General features: G+C 41.3%; 1 protein-coding gene across 1 annotated transcript in view; it reads right to left on the reverse strand.

Annotated features, from left to right (window-relative positions):
- cttnbp2nlb (CTTNBP2 N-terminal like b) overlaps positions 1–22,354 on the reverse strand; it is a 57,092-nt gene that overhangs the window by 1,693 nt on the left and 33,045 nt on the right. Inside the window, exons 3-4 of the mRNA XM_062998430.1 lie at positions 11,270–11,524; positions 4,182–4,289 (exon numbers count right to left, since the gene is read on the reverse strand). Of these exons, the coding sequence (XP_062854500.1) occupies positions 4,182–4,289; positions 11,270–11,524 (363 nt within the window). The remainder of the gene's footprint in view (positions 1–4,181; positions 4,290–11,269; positions 11,525–22,354) is intronic.

Genomic DNA, 22,354 nt, shown 5'->3' on the forward strand with positions numbered 1-22,354 from the left:
GTAAAAACTGTGCCAAGTCAGGTATGTGCACCAGCATGATCTGCTGTGGCTAAACCTTAAATACAGGAGCATCTGGGTAAAACCATTATAATCAATTATAAAACCAGTGTTTTATGCTAGTGTTTCTTCGGGCTATTTGTTTTTAGCAGCGTTTATGTGGAGAATAGCTGTGATTTCCACTTACTAACACAAGGGGGCGACAGAGCACAGTTTCACTCGTTTACTCTCACCAAGTACTGCACTTTTTATACTTTTTACAAGTTTATGTACGTATCTTACCTCAGATATACTAAATATACAATTTTTTTTGTGTATAAAACGACAATTTCTGCCATCCTTTATCCACAAAAACACATTATTTGGGTAGACTATTCTCACTACGGCAGTATCACTGACACAGTACCTAACGTATGCTCCGCTTGTACGGGCACTATTTTTGAGTGATATTTTTTCAAATATAGCAAAAGTTGTTTTATTAAGGTTAAGAAAGCCTTATTTATGTTGTCCATAGTAAAATAGTAATTAATAGGCCACGCTACCAGCTGAACCAAACATTCACGAATATTTACTGTCCATTCCTGTGACTAGATTTTACTATAGACAGGCAACACATATCAATCCGCCTCAAGTTTACATGAGGGATTAGTTTCTTATGCACTTGTATTAGCACTACACACAATACTTCTCTCATATCTGGTCACTGACTGTAAAGAGTTTCCAGTTGGGTTGAATCCTGATACTCTGGTACAGCAGACCCTTGACTTACGAATTTAATTGGTTCCGAAGGGCTGTTCTTAAGTCAAAATGTTCATTAGTTAAACCTATTTTCCCCATAAGAAATAATGTAAATAGGATTAATTCGTGCCAGACCTCCCAAACAACCCCCTAACCTAACCTTTCTAATGTCTTAAATGGTCTTTTTTTGTTATAAATACAAGTATATTTTCCCTTAAATTCTAAATAATAGAATAGACATAAAAACATAGTGTTTATGTAAAGTACTGTACATAAACACACATCACATTTCAATACAGTATGTGTTCTGTACCAAACACCATAATACATTTCCTTCTTTTTTTTATAAAATGTATCTACCAGAAACAACAATAACTCTCATATTTCTCTATTATTTCCTTCTTTATTTTAATACTATTGTATTTTGTAAATACTTTACTCAGCGGACTAACTGTCCCCTATGTCTGATACACAGTGACACTGCTTCGTTTTGGCCATTTTATTATAGAATCTGAATGTTCGCTCACTGTATATATATATAGAGAGAGGCGGTCAGAGTGAACGTGTTTGTGACGTCACGTTCACAATTTGTTCGTACGTTAACTTGAAAAAGATCGTTCGTAACCCAAAATGTTCGTATGGTAAGCCTTTCGTAACTCAAGGGTCTACTGTACTTGGGTTTCCCCTCTGCAGATGGTGGATTTGCTGCTTTAAATATTCCCTGGTTTAAGTGAGTGTGTAGTGCAAAGTGATCAACTGGTGGCCTGTCCAGCAGTGTTGCCACTCTCTGTTTTGAGAATTCTAAAGATCTTGCCACAAAAAAGTAACTAAAAACGACAAAATTGTGAAGATTTATATAACATATTTTCACAATTATCCACTAAAATCCAGAATTAACTGACAAAGTGGAATCATTATTAGTATTAATATTGACAAACTGCAATATTATAAATAAATATATATATATATATATATATATATATTAATGTCTTTTAAACCCAGAGAGTGTCCTGTCTAATCTGATTCACAATTACTATCAGACTCCGAAAGCCCAGTAACATGTTTCTGACTACTGCTGCTGCCGCTACACTATGATGATTGACACAGATTTATTCCTGCAATCTATCACAATTACCAACATCATGTTCTCACGTCCAAGAAAATGTAAGTAAGTAAAGAAGTAAATATACAGTAGCTGTAGAAATGGCCAGCGACAACCAAAGGTTATTATTTAGTAGTAGTACACTTTGACTGTAGACCATAAAATTGCAGGCAGATTTTATTGCTTGAGTGCAAATTAAAGATCCCAAGATTACTTGGAAAAATCCCAAGGAGTGGCAACACTGATGAGGAATGAGTTTCTGATGTAGTTGCATTAGCACTACACACAATACTTCCTTCATATCTGGTCACTGACCATGAGGAGTTTCCAGTTGGGTTAAATCCTGGTACTCCAGTTTCCTCTGTGTAGACTGTGAATTTGCTTTTCTAGGTTTTCCCTGAGTATAAGTAAGTGTGTCACTGACTACAATGAATAAAGTTAATAGTTAAGGATTGTGCGTAATGCCATTTCAGTTTTTGTTTTAGTGAATGGACACATTATACAGGTATTGACCAACAAAATGTTGATTCTGCAACATTGCATTGTGTGTGTGTGTGTGTTGTTCAGTATGTGTAGTATATAATGAATATATGATGGGTATGATGTAAAGGTACAATTCTGTGTGATAGCGGGACACGAGAAACAGCACTTATATAATATGGTAGGGTCTGTTCTCTGAACTTATCACCATTTACTCCACTCATAAAACACACACACACAGAGAGAGAGAGAGAGAGAGAGAGAGAGAGAGAGAGAGAGAGAGAGAGACAGAGAGACAGAGAGAGAGAGAGAGAGAGAGAGAGAGAGAGAGAGAGAGAGAGAGAGAGAGAGAGAGAGAGAGAGAGAACAATGAGCCATTTTCCTCTGCAGGCTTCCTATAGTACAGATATGGAATGCCAGACTCAGGACCCCCACCAGTCACAGTCACACACACACACACAGTTCAGAGGGCCCATAGTTTCACACAATGTGGCTCTGGATATATTTACTTCCATTCTAAAGCCTGATTACAGTTGTAGTCAAAGGTTTATATGCGCTCACTAAAACATACATGTGATGTCTGATTTCTGTGACTAAAATTAAGTCTAAAATTTAATACATAAATAAAAAAGTTTCAGACAAAAATGGCTGAGTCAAAAAGAACTGATTTCATGGTGTACAAACATCTGTAATGTCATTTAACGTTATGGCATGGCTTCATATTTGACTGTGGCTGGCGACTTCACTTTGGGTACATAGATTTTAGTTTTGTTTACCCAGTCATGGATTACTGCTCAAAAGACACTTTAAAAAACTTATGAATATAAAAGTATAATGGAAAAAATAAATATAAAAATACATTTATAAAATTTGAATATAAATGGAAATTCCATATAATTGAAAAAAAAAAATTCATATGGTTCGAGTGTGTGTTCGAAAACCTAGGGAGCTCTCTACATAGACAGCATTTTACGTCGCTCCCAAGAAGGAGGCTGTTCGAAATCCTAGATGCCTTAATATGCTCACTATTAAGGTATCTTAAAAATTCAATGGGTTTTTGACTCAAGAACAAGTGAGCATCCGATGCTGCCTTAGCGGCGAAGGCAATCCCAGCATCCATTGCGGCACAACTTTTCTTACAGAAAAATAAAAAACAAGGCGGACGGTGCAGAGAAACGAACTAACGAGTTATTTTCAAACGTTAATAAATTATTAGTAATTTTTAATTTGTATAAACGTGCACAAGTGTAACCATTTTCGGTACACAGAGGGAGATGTTAGTTGACATGCTAGCGTGTTGTGCCACCTCATCCCATTGGTTTGAATGGCATGCTGCTAACGGTGTTAGTGTCAGTAGCGCGTTCGAATAACCTGACTTATAAGTCAATGACTCATAAGAACCCTCTCTACTTAGGTAGCTGCCTATGTAGGCAGTAAGACAGCAAGGCAGCTCACTAGGTTTTCGAACACACCCAGAATGTTGGATTATTCTCATTTTTTAAATGTGAGATTAGGCGAATTCACCAAAAGTTGATTGTAGAACCCTTTTTACCCACACTCAGGAGTGCTAATAATTGTGGAGAAGAGTGCAGCTCTAATCAGTTATTATCACTAACAAAAAAGAAAAATGTCCCAAAGTTATAAGTCATTCTAGAACTTTCCACACCAACCAAATTAATAATCTAAGCTGCAGAGTTACATTCCAGTCTGTAACAAAGCATGCAAGTCATAAATAACAGAAGAGCAGTTCTGAGTATGTGGCTCTCAGTTCATGTTCCTGTTTCTAGTGCTTGTGGTGGGTTAATGACGTGCTTTGTGCAAAGTACAGGTGTGTGTTTGTGTTTTGGTGGTGCTGCTAGGTTACCTGCTGCAGCAGTCGTTCCCTTTCCTTCTCCAGCATGTACGTGACGTCATCACCAGCTGCCATATCTAACGCGTGGCGTCGTTTCTCGTCCTCGAGGTCTGCAATAACCTACACAAATCATCAAGGGTCATAAATAATCTGGAGGAATAATAAAGTCTAAGTGTGATTCTCTGGTCATTGATCTTAGTCGTGACTGCAGTGCAGATCTGAGACCGGCATATTTGATGCAATATTTACAATGCAACAGAAGAACACAATACTGAAGCTAAATCTTGTTAGATACACTTTATCATGATTATACAGACAATTTTGTGACAACGGCTCACAATGCACAATGTTAGGGTCTATAAAAACAGGCATTGACGAGTTTGGTAGGGAGGAACTGCAGTGGCCTGCAAAAAGCGCTGACCCCCACCCTATTAAACAACCTTTGGCAGGGTTCCAGACAAAAAAATAAACGGAAAAGGTTTTTGTGTGCTAAATAATAACGTTCAAACCATTAAACTTTCAGTCACTTATCTCAGGCCTTTCTGTGAATGAATGAATTAAAGTCTGCCCTCCTCCACCAGATCTAATAATTGTTTTTGTGTCCATATGGGTGGCTTTTGAAACAAATTGCACTTTCAAACATTTGCACAGTCATTCTTTTTCCTGTTTTTGGCACTTGCAAGAGATGTATTTATTTATTTGGGATTCTTATGCCATGTTAAACACGTGTGTCATTTAATGGCAGGAACTGGGTATTATATATCTGTCTATTTTTAATCTTGTCTTTATCCTTTGGTTTATTTTATATTTTCATTTTTATGGCTGTGAGGTATGTTAATACTGTTCTTGTGTTGTCTTGTGTAAGGATTTCCTTTATGGTTTCAGGCATGTGCACTTATTGTCTTTCCTTTGTGTATTTAGGGCATTCTATCAAAATGGTTTTATAGTTGTAAGTGTTTGGCAGGTTTCAAATGTTGGTGGGTTTTCTCCTTTTACCAGGTATTGGTGGGTTACCCTGGTGTGGCCAATTCTGCATCTTGTGTATATGGTTTGGTCTATGAGTCGTCCCTGGTGAGTTCTTGGTTTGGTATTGATGTTTGGGTGTATTTCTCTGAGTTTGTTGGTGGTCTGAGCGTTCCATTCAGCTTGCCATTTTTCCCTGATGTAGGAATGTATTAGTGGTTTTAAGTCTGTTGGTGGGATTTTGATGTTTGCCGTATTTTGGTTTGTTTTATCTCTAGCTAATTGATCTGCTTTTTCATTTCCTTCTATTCCGCTGTGTCCTGGTACCCAGCATAGCTTTATGTCATACTCCAGTTCTGTTAGCTTGTTGATTGTCCTTTGTACATTGTTAACTATAGGGTGGTCTGATGTGCATGATTCCATGGCTTTAAGGCATGATTGTGAGTCTGTGCATATTAAAATTTTGTGTTTTTGTTTTTCTTCCGCATATTTTAGTGCCAGAAGTATGGCATGGGCTTCTGTGCTGTAGATGGAGCTGGGTTGGGGTAATTTTACTCTGTCTGGCACTTGCAAGAGATACTGTGCAAAATAAGAGTTAATAATGATGTACTTCTGCATGAAATACTTCAAGTGGAAGGTTGTTAAAGTACATTGTCATGCATGCCCTGCATTTCACTCATGCTAAATGAGTCAGACTGAGAGACATAGAATGTTTTTTATATATATATTTTTTTTACCTATTAAAAAAAAAAAGCAGCAGTAATTTATAGTCTTTGTAAATCTCCACTCGAGCGGCACAGTGGTTTGGTGGGTAGCACTGTTGCCTCACAATAAGAAGATCCTGGGTTCGATTCCCAGGTAGACTGGTCCAGGTCCCTTCTGGGTGGAGTGCACGTTCTCCACATGCCTGTGTGGGTTCCTCACACAGTCCAAAGACTGCAGTCAGGTTAATTGGAGATACTAAAGTTCCCCTAGGTATGAGTGTGTGTGTGTGTGTGTGTGTGTGTGTGTGTGTTTGCCCTTTGATGGACTGGTGAGCTGTCCGGGGTGTTTCCTACATTTTTCCTACATTTTGCCCAGTGATTTGGACCCACCCAGACCTGAATAGGATAAAGTGGGGGTTAAACATACAATGAATGAAGGAATGGAATGAATAAATACAATTGCCAATTTAAATACAGCAAGCAAGCAGATTTATGTGATTGTTTATTTTACTATTTATTTTTGTATATTTTTAAACAATAAATCTAATACATTTAATCCCCATTGGTGAGCTATTTGAGAAGACACATTTTATTTGCAGGCAGGAGCCCTGCTTTAAGATCTATTGGAATGCTGATTGGGATCCAGGCCTTCTCATCCAGCATTAGTGCCTCACTTTACAAATGCTCTTTTGACTAAACGCTCACATATTCCCACAAACATGCTTCTAAATCTTCAGATCACCAGAACACACCAGTTCTAATGGCAGCAGAACAGCCTCAGAAAATACTACTACCACAACAGTACTTGGCAGTAGGCACAATGTTGTTGGCTTTGAATGCTTAACTATTTCTCCTTTAAACATAGTTCTGGTCATTGTGGCCACAGAACTTATCTGACCAGAAAAAAGCTCCAACCCAAAAAGCTATTTGTTGTTGCCTATGTGAACAGCATGCTTAGGTCAAGCATTTATCTTCACTGCAGATGATTCTGTAACTGTCTGGCAACCTCTAAGCCTATAGCAATGTAAAGCTTACTTGATTGTGGACAGTGTCACCTGTGTTGTAATCTTTTGTAGACATGTTTTTAGTGGCTGACAATCCAGACAAATATGGTGATTCAAGATATAAAATTTGGTTTGGGATTTGAATCAAGCACTGATTTTGAATGAACAGGCACAAATTCCCACAGACATACTACATAACACACTCTTGGGAAAAGCCTCCCCAGAAAATTGAACTGTGTTATAGCTGCAAACGAAAGGAGTGGGATGAGCCCATGACTCAGGAATGGGATGTTCGACAAGCTTAGGATCAGGTGACCATATATAGTGTAGGTGTGTTGGATCTAGGTTAAGACTATGATAAAAAAGCTGAGCTAGTCATAGTCACACACACACACACACACACTAATACACATGTTCTTCCTCTGGACTGAGATCATCTGAAAGCCATGCTGAGCTCTTTGATGATCCATTCAGGCTGATCAGGTTTCAACTAGAGCTTCCCAATCAAACCACTTCAAAAAAAAAGAACCTGTTCACCTCAAAAAGGAACTGAAAACAAGAATAGAAAAGTGATGAACAGAATAAATGAACAGGGAGGATCTTTTCTAGCCCAAGGACAACCTTCAGCATGACAACAGCTTCATTGTGCTGAACCGAACATTGTTCAATGCAGTACACAGTGACAATACACACTGATTTCCTCTCTCTCTCTCTTTCTTTCTCTCATAAACACACATTCTCTTCACCCCAGGAGCTCCATTGTTCCTTTTCAGGTCACAAGGCTCATCTCGTAGGGGTTAGAGCTTAATCACACGAGCACAAATGCTCTCCCGAAATCAAAGAGTCTGACTATAATTGCTTTTGCGTAGTATTTAATGAATAGGAGACACTGCTTTGCTTGAGGCTTATTTTCTGAACAGCTTTTTTCTCTGTCCACCAGAATGTGGACGTTTTTGGGATTTATAAGGACAAAACAAAGCTGGGTTTTTTAGTGCTACTCATTTCCATTGTAAGCTTAGCTGATTGGGAAAGTCCTTTATACGTTTAGTGTGGATTTTCTAAAAAAAGATAACATCTGCTGTACAAAAAATATTCATACAGTATACCAAATATGCACTCGGGTGGTGCAGCTGTCTATTACTCTAGCCCACCATTCACTGCTGAGATCCGGGTTTAAATATCAGCTGCGCTTTCAGCCGGCCAGGCGTCTGTACAGACATGACTGGCTACGTCATGACTGAAGCCCTGTGATGGATTTGCCTTGTCATGTTCCGAGTCACACTTAGGCTGTGTACAATAAGACTTCAGACTTGACATGTGTGTGTGCGTGTGTGTGTGTGTGTTTTATTACATTTTTGTGGTGATTTGCTTCAAGTGTGATTTTCATTATTGATTAGTAGTTACCCTGTTCTGGTTGCCAGACCACCATAGTTATACACCGTTCAGCCATAACATTTAAACCACCTCCTTCTTCTACAATTACTGACTGTAGTCCATCTATTTCTCTGCATGCTTTGTTAGCCCTCTTTCATGCTGTTCTTCATTGGTCGGGACCCCCACAGGACCACAGAGCAGGTATTATTTGGGTGGTGGGTCATTCTCAGCACTGCAGTGACACTGACATAGTGGTGGTGTGTTAATGTGGGCAGCATCCTGTGACCACTGATGAAGGTCTAGGAGATGACCAACTCAAACAGCAGCAATAGATGAGCGATCGTCTCTGACTTTACATCTACAAGGTGGACCAACTAGGTAGGAGTGTCTAATAGAGTGGACACTGAGTGGACACAGTATTTAAAAACTCCAGCAGCACTGCTGTGTCTGATCTACTCATACCAGCACAACACACACTAACACACCACCACCATGTCAGTGTCACTGCAGTGCTGAGAATGATCCACCACCTAAATAATACCTACTCTGTAATGGTCCTGTGGGGGTCCTGACCAATTGAAGAACAGCATGAAAGGGGGCTAACAAAGCATGCAGAGAAACAGATGGACTACAGTCAGTAATTGTAGAACTACAAAGTGCTTCTATATGGTAAATGAAGCCGATAAAATGGAAAATGGTTGTAGGAACAAGGAGGTGGTTTTAATGATATGGCTGGTCGGTGTGTGTACAGGTCCTTCTCAAAAAATTAGCATATTGTGATAAAGTTCATTATTTTCCATAATGTAATGATAAAAATTAAACTTTCATATATTTTAGATTCATTGCCCACCAACTAAAATATTTCAGGTCTTTTATTGTTTTAATACTGATGATTTTGGCATACAGCTCATGAAAACCCAAAATTCCTATCTCAAAAAATTAGCATATTTCATCCGACCAATAAAAGAAAAGTGTTTTTAATACAAAAAAAGTCAACCTTCAAATAATTATGTTCAGTTATGCACTCAATACTTGGTCGAGAATCCTTTTGCAGAAATGACTGCTTCAATGCGGCGTGGCATGGAGGCAATCAGCCTGTGGCACTGCTGAGGTGTTATGGAGGCCCAGGATGCTTCGATAGCGGCCTTAAGCTCATCCAGAGTGTTGGGTCTTGTGTCTCTCAACTTTCTCTTCACAATATCCCACAGATTCTCTATGGGGTTCAGGTCAGGAGAGTTGGCAGGCCAATTGAGCACAGTAATACCATGGTCAGTAAACCATTCACCAGTGGTTTTGGCACTGTGAGCAGGTGCCAGGTCGTGCTGAAAAATGAAATCTTTATCTCCATAAAGCTTTTCAGCAGATGGAAGCATGAAGTGCTCCAAAATCTCCTGATAGCTAGCTGCATTGACCCTGCCCTTGATAAAACACAGTGGACCAACACCAGCAGCTGACATGGCACCCCAGACCATCACTGACTGTGGGTACTTGACACTGGACTTCAGGCATTTTGGCATTTCCTTCTCCCCAGTCTTCCTCCAGACTCTGGCACCTTGATTTCCGAATGACATGCAAAATTTGCTTTCATCCGAAAACAGTACTTTGGAACACTGAGCAACAGTCCAGTGCTGCTGTTTCTGGTTCAAAAGTGGCTTGACCTGGGGAATGCGGCACCTGTAGCCCATTTCCTGCACACGCCTGTGCACGGTGGCTCTGGATGTTTCTACTCCAGACTCAGTCCACTGCTTCCGCAGGTCCCCCAAGGTCTGGAATCGGCCCTTCTCCACAATCTTCCTCAGGGTCCGGTCACCTCTTCTCGTTGTGCAGCGTTTTCTGCCACACTTTTTCCTTCCCACAGACTTCCCACTGAGGTGCCTTGATACAGCACTCTGGGAACAGCCTATTCGTTCAGAAATTTCTTTCTGTGTCTTACCCTCTTGCTTGAGGGTGTCAATGATGGCCTTCTGGACAGCAGTCAGGTCGGCAGTCTTACCCATGATTGCAGTTTTGAGTAATGAACCAGGCTGGGAGTTTTTAAAAGCCTCAGGAATCTTTTGCAGGTGTTTAGAGTTAATTCGTTGATTCAGATGATTAGGTTAATAGCTCGTTTAGAGAACCTTTTCATGATATGCTAATTTTTTGAGATTTTTGAGATTTGAGATTTTGGGTTTTCATGAGCTGTATGCCAAAATCATCAGTATTAAAACAATAAAAGACCTGAAATATTTCAGTTGGTGTGCAATGAATCTAAAATATATGAAAGTTTAATTTTTATCATTACATTATGGAAAATAATGAACTTTATCACAATATGCTAATTTTTTGAGAAGGACCTGTATATTTGCAAAGTGTGGGGTCTTCTCCTAGTATTAGGTGTTGGTGTGTCAATCTGGAATGGCATATTCTATATCTAGCGTAGATAACTTGGTCTGTGTAGTGTATGTTTGGTTTATTTCTGACATTGGGGTGAATCTTGTGTAGTTTATAATTTGTTTGTGTGTTCCATTCAAGTTTTCTATGGCCACATAAATCCTTCCAATCTATGCATTTCCAATTCCAGACTGTGAATCCACTGCTGCTTGCACAATCCCCCATCTGATCGAGAAGAGCCGGATCACCACACACACCCTCCAACGCGTGTCCAGTCTGGGGCCGTTTCTTATCACCTGCCAGTGTTGGGTTGTGGGGGCCACACTAAGCTCCATGTGACTACCGCCTCCACCCCCCACTCATGCAGGAAACTGAATACTGCAGCGGGAAAAGATCCGTCCGACCTCTCCTCCCTCAAACAATTCAGACTCTCTCAGCATGCGTGTTGAGACTGCTGCGCCACCACGTTTAAGTTTTTGTCTTTTCTGACAAAGTCCATTTCAATTTGGACTTCAGTAGCTGAAATCATTTAAATTTAAGGACTACCATGGCACATGGCTTTCAAGTGTATGTAAACTTTACTCTAACTGCACATAACTGAATTTGTTCAGACTTATTACCATAAGTCTTGACCAGTCTCTAAAACACACTTACAAGACCAGACATAATCTTGACAAGACCTTACCCGTCTGTGTCTGCTCTCGGCTGCTGCTAGCTGTGCCATCATCTTCTCCTGCATGTGCTTGCAGTGGGCCATCACCAGTTTGAGCACAGCCAGTGGACTTGGGTTGACCTGGCCTTTTCTACTGTGACCTCGAGTCTGAGTTTGAGCCTGCTCTTGTCCCTGCATCACCTCGCTGTCTCTCTGCAGAGCCATGAAGGGATCGCTGAGGTCGTAGCGCCCGTAACGTTCTTGCACAAAGGCATCCCGCTGCTGCGCCTGGAGATGAAATCAGAAGGTTGAAGATCAGGGCACAGGTGAAATGTGGAATGATTTAAGAATGACAGCAATGCATTGTTTGACTTCTTTCGGCCCTGAAACTGCTGGCACTTCAAACGGTGTCGTCTTCACTTAGTTTACAACATGATTCCATGCCCCAACATTGTCATATTTATTACTTTAGAGCAGGGACGTCCAAACTACAGCCCACGGGCCATTTGTGGCCAGTTACCATTTTTGAAAGGACTCACAAGGTATTAAAAAAAAAACAGCTTGAACTGTGGGTGTCGCTACCACAGTAAACAAATCTAAAACGCTCCCCATCTTCTCTCCCCCAACTAAAAACATAAACGTTACACCTACATTAATGTTCCCAATGTTTTTGGACGGCTCCAAAGAATGAGAACTAGATAGAAAATGCAGAAGATTTCAGGGGGAAGTGTCGACATTTAAATTAAAGTATTATAATAATCTTAGGATTATAAATGGGTGAGTGTTTGTTTATTAGGATTTTTATGTCATGTTTTACACTTTGGTTACATTCATGACAGAAACGGTAGTTATGCGATACACAAGATTCATCAGTTCATTGTCAATGGATAATTTTGTGTCTCCAATTCACCTCACTTGCATGTCTTTGGACTGTGGGAGGAAACCGGAGCTCCCGGAGAAAACCCATGCAGACACGGGGAGAACATGCAAACTCCACACAGAAAGGACCTGGACCACCCCACCCGGAGATCAAACTCAGGACCTTCATGCTGTGAGGCGACAGTGCTACCCACTGAGCCACCGTGCCGCGCGGCCTAAACTGGTGAGTGAAATTGGCAAAATCTTAGTTTACACAACACTGTCAAAGATAGATTATTAGTCACTCAAATAAAAAGTGTAATTGTTAGTAATCAAGTATGTCTAATATATTTTTATTTGTTTTATTACAAAGGAGTCTGTGGCCCATGTTTGCATATTGCAACAAGAAAGGTTGACACCCCTGTTTAAGGTGTAACACAATGGTTTACGGTAAGTTGGGGAGCTAAAATGGATCACACAGACGTCTTTAGCTTTTTTTACTCACAGGAGCCAAATTAGTTTAACTTGCTAATATAATAGGTTCAACAGGCAGACAAGCACACAGATTACCGAAAAACCCTCCAATGTAAAAACCTTACACAAATAAAACTTAATTTGTTTGCAAAATGAAATTAGGGAAACAAATTGAGTTGCACTTATGCCAAGTTCACACTACACGACTTTCTAAGTCGTCAGGTCGCTGTACAGTTCACACTACACAACTGAATCTCTTGCACTCGGGAGTCTTTCAGTCGGTGTATATTTCACACTACACGACTGATCGGCGATAGGGGGTTTCACACTACACGATCCATCACCAACTGGAATCGCAGGCGAGCTTCTCTGGTCTCCCTTTTTTTCTTTCTTTCTTTCTTTCTTTTTTTTTACAAAAACACACATGAGAAGTGACGAGAAGTTTAATGATACCACGTCCAAAAAAATGAACGTGAACAAGTAGCGAGAGATCAAAGGGTTTGTGCGCTGATGTGCAGCGTAATATCAAGGAGAAAAAATAAATGAATCTGAGTGGATTTGGCAACAGTATATGGCTTGTTCTGTAGTAAGTTTTGCAATGCAGCGTGGGTATTATGTTTTGTAGAGGACGATCAAATCAGAAATACTGTAAAAAACGTGTGTGTCAGTGTATCCTGACATAAACTATATTAATTTAGCCCCTGTCCCGTCCTCTCCTGCATTTCCCCTCCTGTGTTCTCATTGGCTGTTCGACATGTCACTCATTCCCAGTTGCCCGTCTGAGATCAGATATCTGGCGTGCTAGAAAACTCAATCCAGTCGCCGAGCGCTCGGCGAGCCGGTCGGGTCGAGTTGTTGGATAGTTCACACTTAGCGACTGAGAGCCGAGTTTTGATCGCCGAGCAAACGCTGAGTTGCTCCCGACCCGGAAAATCAATCGCCGACCAGTCGCCGAGCGAAAATCAGGGCAAAAATCGTGTAGTGTGAACTAGGCATTAGCAGCCTCTAACTTCACAGCAATATCAGTAGTATGTAATTCATAGCAGAGTTGCTCTTATTGGTGATTTTTGGGTTACATCTGATTATCCAGACAAATTTCCTTTCAGCATAGGGTAACAGTTTGCGTATGTTTCCCAACCTTGATAAGAGAACAGTGTTCCATGTACAGTATTTTGCAGTAGGTGCACAGAGAAGTTAGCAACTATAGTTAATCAAGTCATAATCGCTAACAAAGTGTGGCATGGTGGCTCGGTGGGCAAGAAGGTCCTGGGTTCGATTCCCAGGTGGAGTGGTCCAGGTCCTTTCTGTGCAGAGTTTGCATGTTCTCCCCGTGTCTGTGTGGACTTCCTCCAGGAGCTCCGGATTCCTCCCACAGTCCAAAGACTTTCAGTCAGAGTAATTTGAGATACTAGGTGTGTGTGTGTTTGCTCTGTGATGGGAATGGTGACATGTCCGGGGTGTTTCCTACCTTTCACCCTATTAATCATGCCCACTTCAACCCTAAATCTGATGGAGTAGTAATAAAACAGACAAGAATGAATGAATAACCACTAACAAGGCATGGGGAACATTTTATGCCATGTGGGTAGTGGTAGCTTAGGCACTGGATTTATAACCAGAAGGTTGCTGGTTGCTGGGCCCCGGAGCAAGACCCTTAACCCTTAATTGCTTACCTTGTACTTGGCAACGTTTGTAAGTCACTTTAGATAAAAGCATCTGCTAAAATGCTATAAATGTAGGTATATTTACAACCTGGTATATTTTTATAAAAGTGCAATAAACTAGGACAAAAAATACATTTTAAATATTTAGTAACCGACAAAAATAGTAACAGAAATGCAAATCCTTTACAAGTCTATTTAAACACTTGGCATCAATTGTATAAAGATCGCGTGGCTAAATACTTGATTTTATGCACCTGTCACTGGGTAATTCACTAGTTCAAACGGGTATCTACATATTTTTGGACATATAGTGTACCTAAAATGTTATTTTTACTACACTCTACCCTTCTGTACCAATCCCTCTCTTCCTTTCTGTGACTGCATACTGCGCACACACATGCAAACAGATCAATCTGCCACGCTGGCATTATCCAATTATAGCTCTCTGCTCAAACGCTTTTGCCGTTGCAAAAGAAGTGGCGGTGCTTAACTCTGAGAAGAATGTGCGGAATGTGCAAAGAGCTTTTACTTTTATTTGGAATAGGGCTGGGCGATATGGATCAAAAATAATATCTCGATATTTTTTCGCTGAACGGCGATATACGATATATATCTTGATTTTTTTTTATCCCATAAGGTAATAATAAAAAGACACTTCTGAGACAAAGCTACATGTTCCAAATTTTTTACCGGTACTTTTATTAAAATTCATGCTGGGGAAGCTTCACACAAGAACTATTTTGACTTAAAAAAAAAAAAAAAAAAAAAAGAGCTATTCTAAGAAAAAGAAAGTTGTTTCTAAGGTATCTCCTGTCGTGTAATGTAAAAGTTTTTTCAAAAATCCACCCAAACGTTTTCTCAACAATTTTTGGCTAGATTGTTGGGAACGTTTGGGTGAATTGTTGAAGGAACATTTGGGTGGATTGTTAAGGGAATGGTTGGGTGAATTGTTGAAAACCCAACCGTTTTCTCAACGATCCACCCAACCATTACCTCAACAATTCACCCAACCATTCCCAACAATCTACCCAAACGTTCCCTCAACGTTCCCCCTGAACGTTCCCCCGCAACGTTCCTCCAACGTTCCCCCACGAACGTTCCCCCACGAACGTTCCCCCAACATTTCCACACGAACGTTCCCTCAACGTTCCCCCTCAACGTTTCCTCAACGTTCATTCACGAATGTTCCCCGAACGTTTGCCCAACGTTCCTTCACGAACGTTCCACCAATGTTCCGCCCACGAATGTTCCCCCCGAACGTTCCCTCAACGTTCCTTCACGAACGTTCCCTCAACGTTCCTTCACGAACGTTCCCATAATGTTTCCCCACAAACGTTCCCTCAAAGTTCCTTCACGAACGTTTCCCCCAAAGTTTCCACACGAACGTTCCCTCAACGTTCCCCCTCAACGTTTCCTCAACGTTCATTCACGAATGTTCCCCCAACGTCCCCCCCGAACATTCCCTCAACGTTCCTTCACGAACGTTCCCCCAACGTTCCTTCACAAACGTTCCCCCAACGTTTCCACACAAACGTTCCCTCAACGTTCCCCCTCAACGTTTCCTCAACGTTCATTCACGAATGTTCCCCCAACGTTCCCACAACGTTCCTTCACGAACGTTCCACCAACGTTCCGCCCACGAATGTTCCCCCCAAACGTTCCCCTCAACGTTCCTTCACGAACGTTCCCTCAACGTTCCCCCACGAACGTTCCCCCAATGTTTCCCCACAAACGTTTCCTCAACGTTCCTTCACGAACGTTCCCCCAATGTTTCCACACAAATGTTCCCTCAACGTTCCCCCTCAATGTTTCCTCAACGTTCATTCACGAATGTTCCCCCAACGTTCCCCCCCGAACGTTCCCTCAACGTTCCTTCACGAACGTTCCCTCAACTTTCCACCCCGAACGTTTCCTCAACGTTCCTTCACGAACGTTCCCCCACAAACGTTCCCTCAATGTTCCTTCACAAACATTTCCACACAAACGTTCCCTCAATGTTCCCCCCCGAATGTTCCCTCAACGTTCCCCCACGAACGTTCCTATATAAATGACTTTATACATTATTATGTACAGGGGTTGGACAATGAAACTGAAACACCTGTCATTTTAGTGTGGGAGGTTTCATGGCTAAATTGGACCAGTCTGGTGGCCAATCTTCATTAATTGCACATTGCACCAGTAAGAGCAGAGTGTGAAGGTTCAATTAGCAGGGTAAGAGCACAGTTTTGCTCAAAATATTGCAATGCACACAACATTATGGGTGACATACCAGAGTTCAAAAGAGGACAAATTGTTGGTGCACGTCTTGCTGGCGCATCTGTGACCAAGACAGCAAGTCTTTGTGATGTATCAAGAGCCACGGTATCCAGGGTAATGTCAGCATACCACCAAGAAGGACAAACCACATCCAACAGGATTAACTGTGGACGCAAGAGGAAGCTGTCTGAAAGGGATGTTCGGGTGCTAACCCGGATTGTATCCAAAAAACATAAAACCACGGCTGCCCAAATCACGGCAGAATTAAATGTGCACCTCAACTCTCCTGTTTCCACCAGAACTGTCCGTCGGGAGCTCCACAGGGTCGATATACACGGCCGGGCTGCTATAGCCAAACCTTTGGTCACTCGTGCCAATGCCAAACGTCGGTTTCAATGGTGCAAGGAGCGCAAATCTTGGGCTGTGGACAATGTGAAACATGTATTGTTCTCTGATGAGTCCACCTTTACTGTTTTCCCCACATCCGGGAGAGTTACGGTGTGGAGAAGCCCCAAAGTAGCGTACCACCCAGACTGTTGCATGCCCAGAGTGAAGCATGGGGGTGGATCAGTGATGGTTTGGGCTGCCATATCATGGCATTCCCTTGGCCCAATACTTGTGCTAGATGGGTGCGTCACTGCCAAGGACTACCGAACCATTCTGGAGGACCATGTGCATCCAATGGTTCAAACATTGTATCCTGAAGGCGGTGCCGTGTATCAGGATGACAATGCACCAATACACACAGCAAGACTGGTGAAAGATTGGTTTGATGAACATGAAAGTGAAGTTGAACATCTCCCATGGCCTGCACAGTCACCAGATCTAAATATTATTGAGCCACTTTGGGGTGTTTTGGAGGAGCGAGTCAGGAAACGTTTTCCTCCACCAGCATCACGTAGTGACCTGGCCACTATCCTGCAAGAAGAATGGCTTAAAATCCCTCTGACCACTGTGCAGGACTTGTATATGTCATTTCCAAGACGAATTGACGCTGTATTGGCCGCAAAAGGAGGCCCTACACCATACTAATAAATTATTGTGGTCTAAAACCAGGTGTTTCAGTTTCATTGTCCAACCCTGTATATGTCGCCACAACATTTACATTAATATTTTTTTACCGTATAGAACTCAGTTCTGTAATACAGGCAGAACTAATCGTTCATGTTACTGTGTAACTATTACAACATTTCATGCATTTTAATCAGTGTTCTGCTTCATGCACTTTATTATTATTTAACAGCTTTGTTTGTTGTTTAATTGCTGTTTGCTCCTTGTTTACTGCAGAGTTAGTTCATGCAATTTTATTAATTTTTGTTTGTTTATTGGCCAAGAACAAGAAATACTATAATAAAAGATGAATAAATAAATGAGTCTCGGACGTCGGGCGATCATCCAGTATAAACTAACACGACCACGTACAACATCCAGTACAGAAATCACTCCCCATAATGTTTTTTACAGATATAGCAAATATCTATACATGCACATCACATATACAAACACAAGAGTCAGAACAACAGGAGATGCACCGTTACGTTATTATTACTGTTTATAACACTTGTGCTTGATTTACACTGTTTATATATGAAGTAAATACGTGCATGTCAGCGCGTGCATGCGCTTGTATGTATTTCCGTTTTCCAATGTTGGTTTTTGAAACGAATAACGACGTTTTTTTGTTTTTCAACTTTGGGATTTGAAGTGAAAAACGAATGACCAAAGGTACACGAAGCTGGAACCTTTTGTCTGGACTTGTTTTCGGCATTCTCTACAGAATACATTATTCTGCTGCTCATCTGACACTTTGAATCCGAACCATCTCCAAATAATTGAGCCATTATTATTCTTTTTACTAAGCAGCTCCTTCACCGTCTCCATGCTATCATGGGAGTTTTACTTACAGAAATGTGTTCTGAGGGCAGAAAGAATTGGCGGTGGGGAGGGGCGAGTTGTGTTCCGTGAGGGAGAGAGGCAGGGCAGGTGAACATGTGCAGAGACAAACTGGGAGAAGAGAAAGACGAACTGTCGGATCTAATTGGAACGCAACATCTATATCGATATAGACGATATTGTCTTATCTTATATTGCGTATGAAAATATATTGATATTTTATAAAATCTCGATATATCGCCCAGCCCTAATTTGGAAGTAGGATTTCGGTTGGATCCTGCACCACCTTTAAAGTCTCATCCCTATTAGCTTCTCATCACTGTGCTCTGAGACCACAAACCATCTGTCTGGATTTACAGACCCACTGTGATATGAAGCAGCTAAACCTCCTCAGACAGGAACTCAGCAGGCGAGAAAAAAGAGGGTGAATGTTTTAAAAATAAGAACCAAGCTGCCAACCGGTTTCTAAATATAGTTCTGCTTTCACCAGCTTGATAAGTGTGGTACAGTGGGCAGTTGTAGCCTAGCGGTTAAGGTACTGGACTAGTAATCAAATTGTCGCTGGTTTAAGCCCCACCACTGCCAGGTTGCAAACTGTTGGGCCCTTGAGCAAGGCCCTTAACCCTCAACTGCTTAGACAATATACTGCCACAGTACTGAAAGTCATTTGGATAAAAGCGTCTGCTAAATGGTACAGCCAGAGTAGCAACAGTGAGACTTTTAAGGATGGAGCAACAGTCTGACAGAGCAAGTCGTGTGGCGAGAGCGTCTTTCCGCCATGCGATCTCTGCACTTGCTTAACCCGAGCCAGTTGGTGACGCAGACCCTGCCCAGCCCAACAGACACACAGTGAGATCAGCAGGTGCAGCGTAGCATCATTAGGTCCTGCTAAAAACACCCCGATCAGACACGCCACACCACCCTGCCCCCAAACACAGTTCCTCCCTGGAGGCCTCGACAGGCAGGTGTTAAACCTTCCCAAGGGGAGCGAGGGTCACAGACACAGAAGGGAGTACAAAAGGAGCAGCTGGAGAGGGCTGGGGTGTATGTGTGTGTATGTGTGTGCATTGCAAATGGGCGCATTTGGACTCATTTGGGACGGTCAAATGGGCTGTTTTTACTGAATAAATCAGCAGATGGAAACATAAAGATGAGATAAAGAGGATAAAAACACCCACCACACACACACAGATTTGGCATACGTTAGTAAGCGCATTATTGTGTGGGCTGGTGTGTATGAGGGTTTATTTTCTTACATCACTGAAAAGCCTGAAATTCAAACCACACAGTTTAAATATTACCAACACTAACAGTGTTTAGTACAGTTATGTATTTGGTACAGAACGGTGTGGATTGGGACACAGCCAAAGACGCTTTTCCTGTTTACTTTATGTTTTTTTAATCAATAAATAACATTTGTTGTAGTCTCAGATTAATGTTTCTTTTACTTTCATAAACTATTTTATTCTGGTCAGGGTCGTGCAAGATCCTGTTTCACTGGGAACCAGAACTTGAGGACACAGAAATGATGTAAAAAGCATCCTACCATAACAGATAGTATTTCTAAATATCACACCAATGTTTATATAATTATATTTGTAGAACATATGATGCAGTTTGAGATGCAGCCAAAAACATTAGTATGTGCTGTATACCAGTGGCGGCTGCTGGTCTTTCAAACAGGGGAAGCTCATTGTCGGCTTACATCATAAAATTTGTCAATTTATTTATATATAAATTCTGCCCTCTGTTCCTTTTAAAGAAAATGGCCTGAAATGGGATGCAGTTTGTCTTTAGACTTCACTCGCAAAATCCGCGATGGGACTGAAGCTTTAAGTGATAGCTGTCAATCAAAACGGGATTCAGCCTTTCGACTGATCCTCCAATCATCTTGCAGAAGCTCAGCGTCCAGACCCGCCCACAGCTCCATTCACCCCCAGAGACGCTCAGCGTCCGGGGGCGGGACAAAATCGTGGCATTTATCCAATGACCGACGAGTTTCGAAGCAATGAAAAAAAAAAACTCCAATGCAGCCCCATAGAAGTGAAGAGACGCTCGGCTTCTGCGGGCAAATGCATTGAGCTACGGGAATGTATGAGAAGTTCAAGTCAGTCGATTTGTGATAAGTAGCTGATTCTGAACGAACTTGTCTTCGAGATGAACGTGTTCTAACGCATTGAAATGAAACGTCAATGAAATGTTAACACAACTGTACATATTTGACCATTTAATTTTTGACATTTTAGGGGAAGCTCAGCTTCCCTTGCAGTCTTAGAGAAATCGCCACTGCTGTATACTTATGGCAGTGGTAGCTCAAAGGTTAATCAGAAGTTTGCCAGTTCAAGCCCTGCTATTGCCAAATTGCCACTGCTGTCAAGTCAGAATTATTTGTACAGTGCTTTTTACAATACACATCGTCTCAAAGCAACGTTACAGCATCCATGACTGACAGACCAAAAAACCCCTGTTGAAGAAGCCAAGGGGCAACAGTGGCAAGGAAAAACTCCCTTAAAATTACAGGATGAACTCTTTAGAGGAACCAGACTCATCAGGGACCCATCCTCCTTGGGTGGCCTGGAGAATAATTTAAATGAATTGGACTGGGCCCTGTTGGGCCCTTAAGCAAGGCCTTTAAGAAATTGTATTCAGTCAAAACTCGTATTGTAAAAAGGGCGTCAGCTGAACGCCGCAAATGTAAATGTACTTACTAGATAACATGTTGGTAAGTGTAAAGTCAAGATCACATTAACAGTAGTAAAGTAACCTTAATTTTACAAAGAATTAACTCTTTAGTTGCTGTAATATTAAAACAATAACAGTGATGTGTTTCTGCTGACTTCTCACAACTGAAACCATATGAATATGAATACTAATACGAGTACAACGAGATTCAGTGTGCTCTACTTAGGAAATGATACATAATAATATAAAAAATAATTATATTTTTTATATTATTATGTATCATTTCCTAAGTAGAGCACACTGAATACAATACAGTACATACAATCAGTCCAGTGGGGAAGTGTGCAAGGTGCAATGCTATATACGATCAGTCCAGTGGGGAAGTATGCAAGGTGCAATGCTACATTTGACATATAAACAGGCATATGTATAAGTGTGCAAATGAGATTATGTGCATAAGAGTATGTAGTAGTACAGTGCCTTGCAAAAGTATTCAGCCCCCTTGAACTTTTCAACCTTTTGCCACATTTCAGGCTTCAAACATAACGATATGAAATTGTAATTTTTTGTGAAGAATCAACAACAAGTGGGACACAATCGTGAAGTAGAACGAAATTTATTGGATATTATAAACTTTTTTTTAGAAATAAAAAACTAAAAAGTGGGGCGTGCAATATTATTCAGCCCCTTTACTTTCAGTGCAGCAAACTCACTCCAGAAGTTCAGTGAGGATCTCTGAATGATCCAATGTTGACCTAAATGACTGATGGTGATAAATAGAATCCACCTGTGTGTAATCAAGTCTCCGTATAAATGCACCTGCTCTGTGACAGTCTCAGAGTTCTGTTTAAAGCGCAGAGAGCATCATGAAGACCAAGGAACACACCAGGCAGGTCCGAGATACTGTTGTGGAGAAGTTTAAAGCCGGATTTGGATACAAAAAGATTTCCCAAGCTTTAAACATCTCAAGGAGCACTGTGCAAGCGATCATATTGAAATGGAAGGAGTATCAGACCACTGCAAATCTACCAAGACCCGGCCGTCCCTCTAAACTTTCAGCTCAAACAAGGAGAAGACTGATCAGAGATGCAGCCAAGAGGCCCATGATCACTCTGAATGAACTGCAGAGATCTACAGCTGAGGTGGGAGACTCTGTCCATAGGACACAATCAGTCGTACACTGCACAAATCTGGCCTTTATGGAAGAGTGGCAAGAAGAAAGCCATTTCTCAAAGATATCTATAAAAAGTCACCTGGGAGACACACCAAACATGTGGAAGAAGGTGATCTG

Source organism: Trichomycterus rosablanca, chromosome 7, assembly GCF_030014385.1.
Source record: "Trichomycterus rosablanca isolate fTriRos1 chromosome 7, fTriRos1.hap1, whole genome shotgun sequence".
Taxonomy (NCBI): domain Eukaryota; kingdom Metazoa; phylum Chordata; class Actinopteri; order Siluriformes; family Trichomycteridae; genus Trichomycterus; species Trichomycterus rosablanca.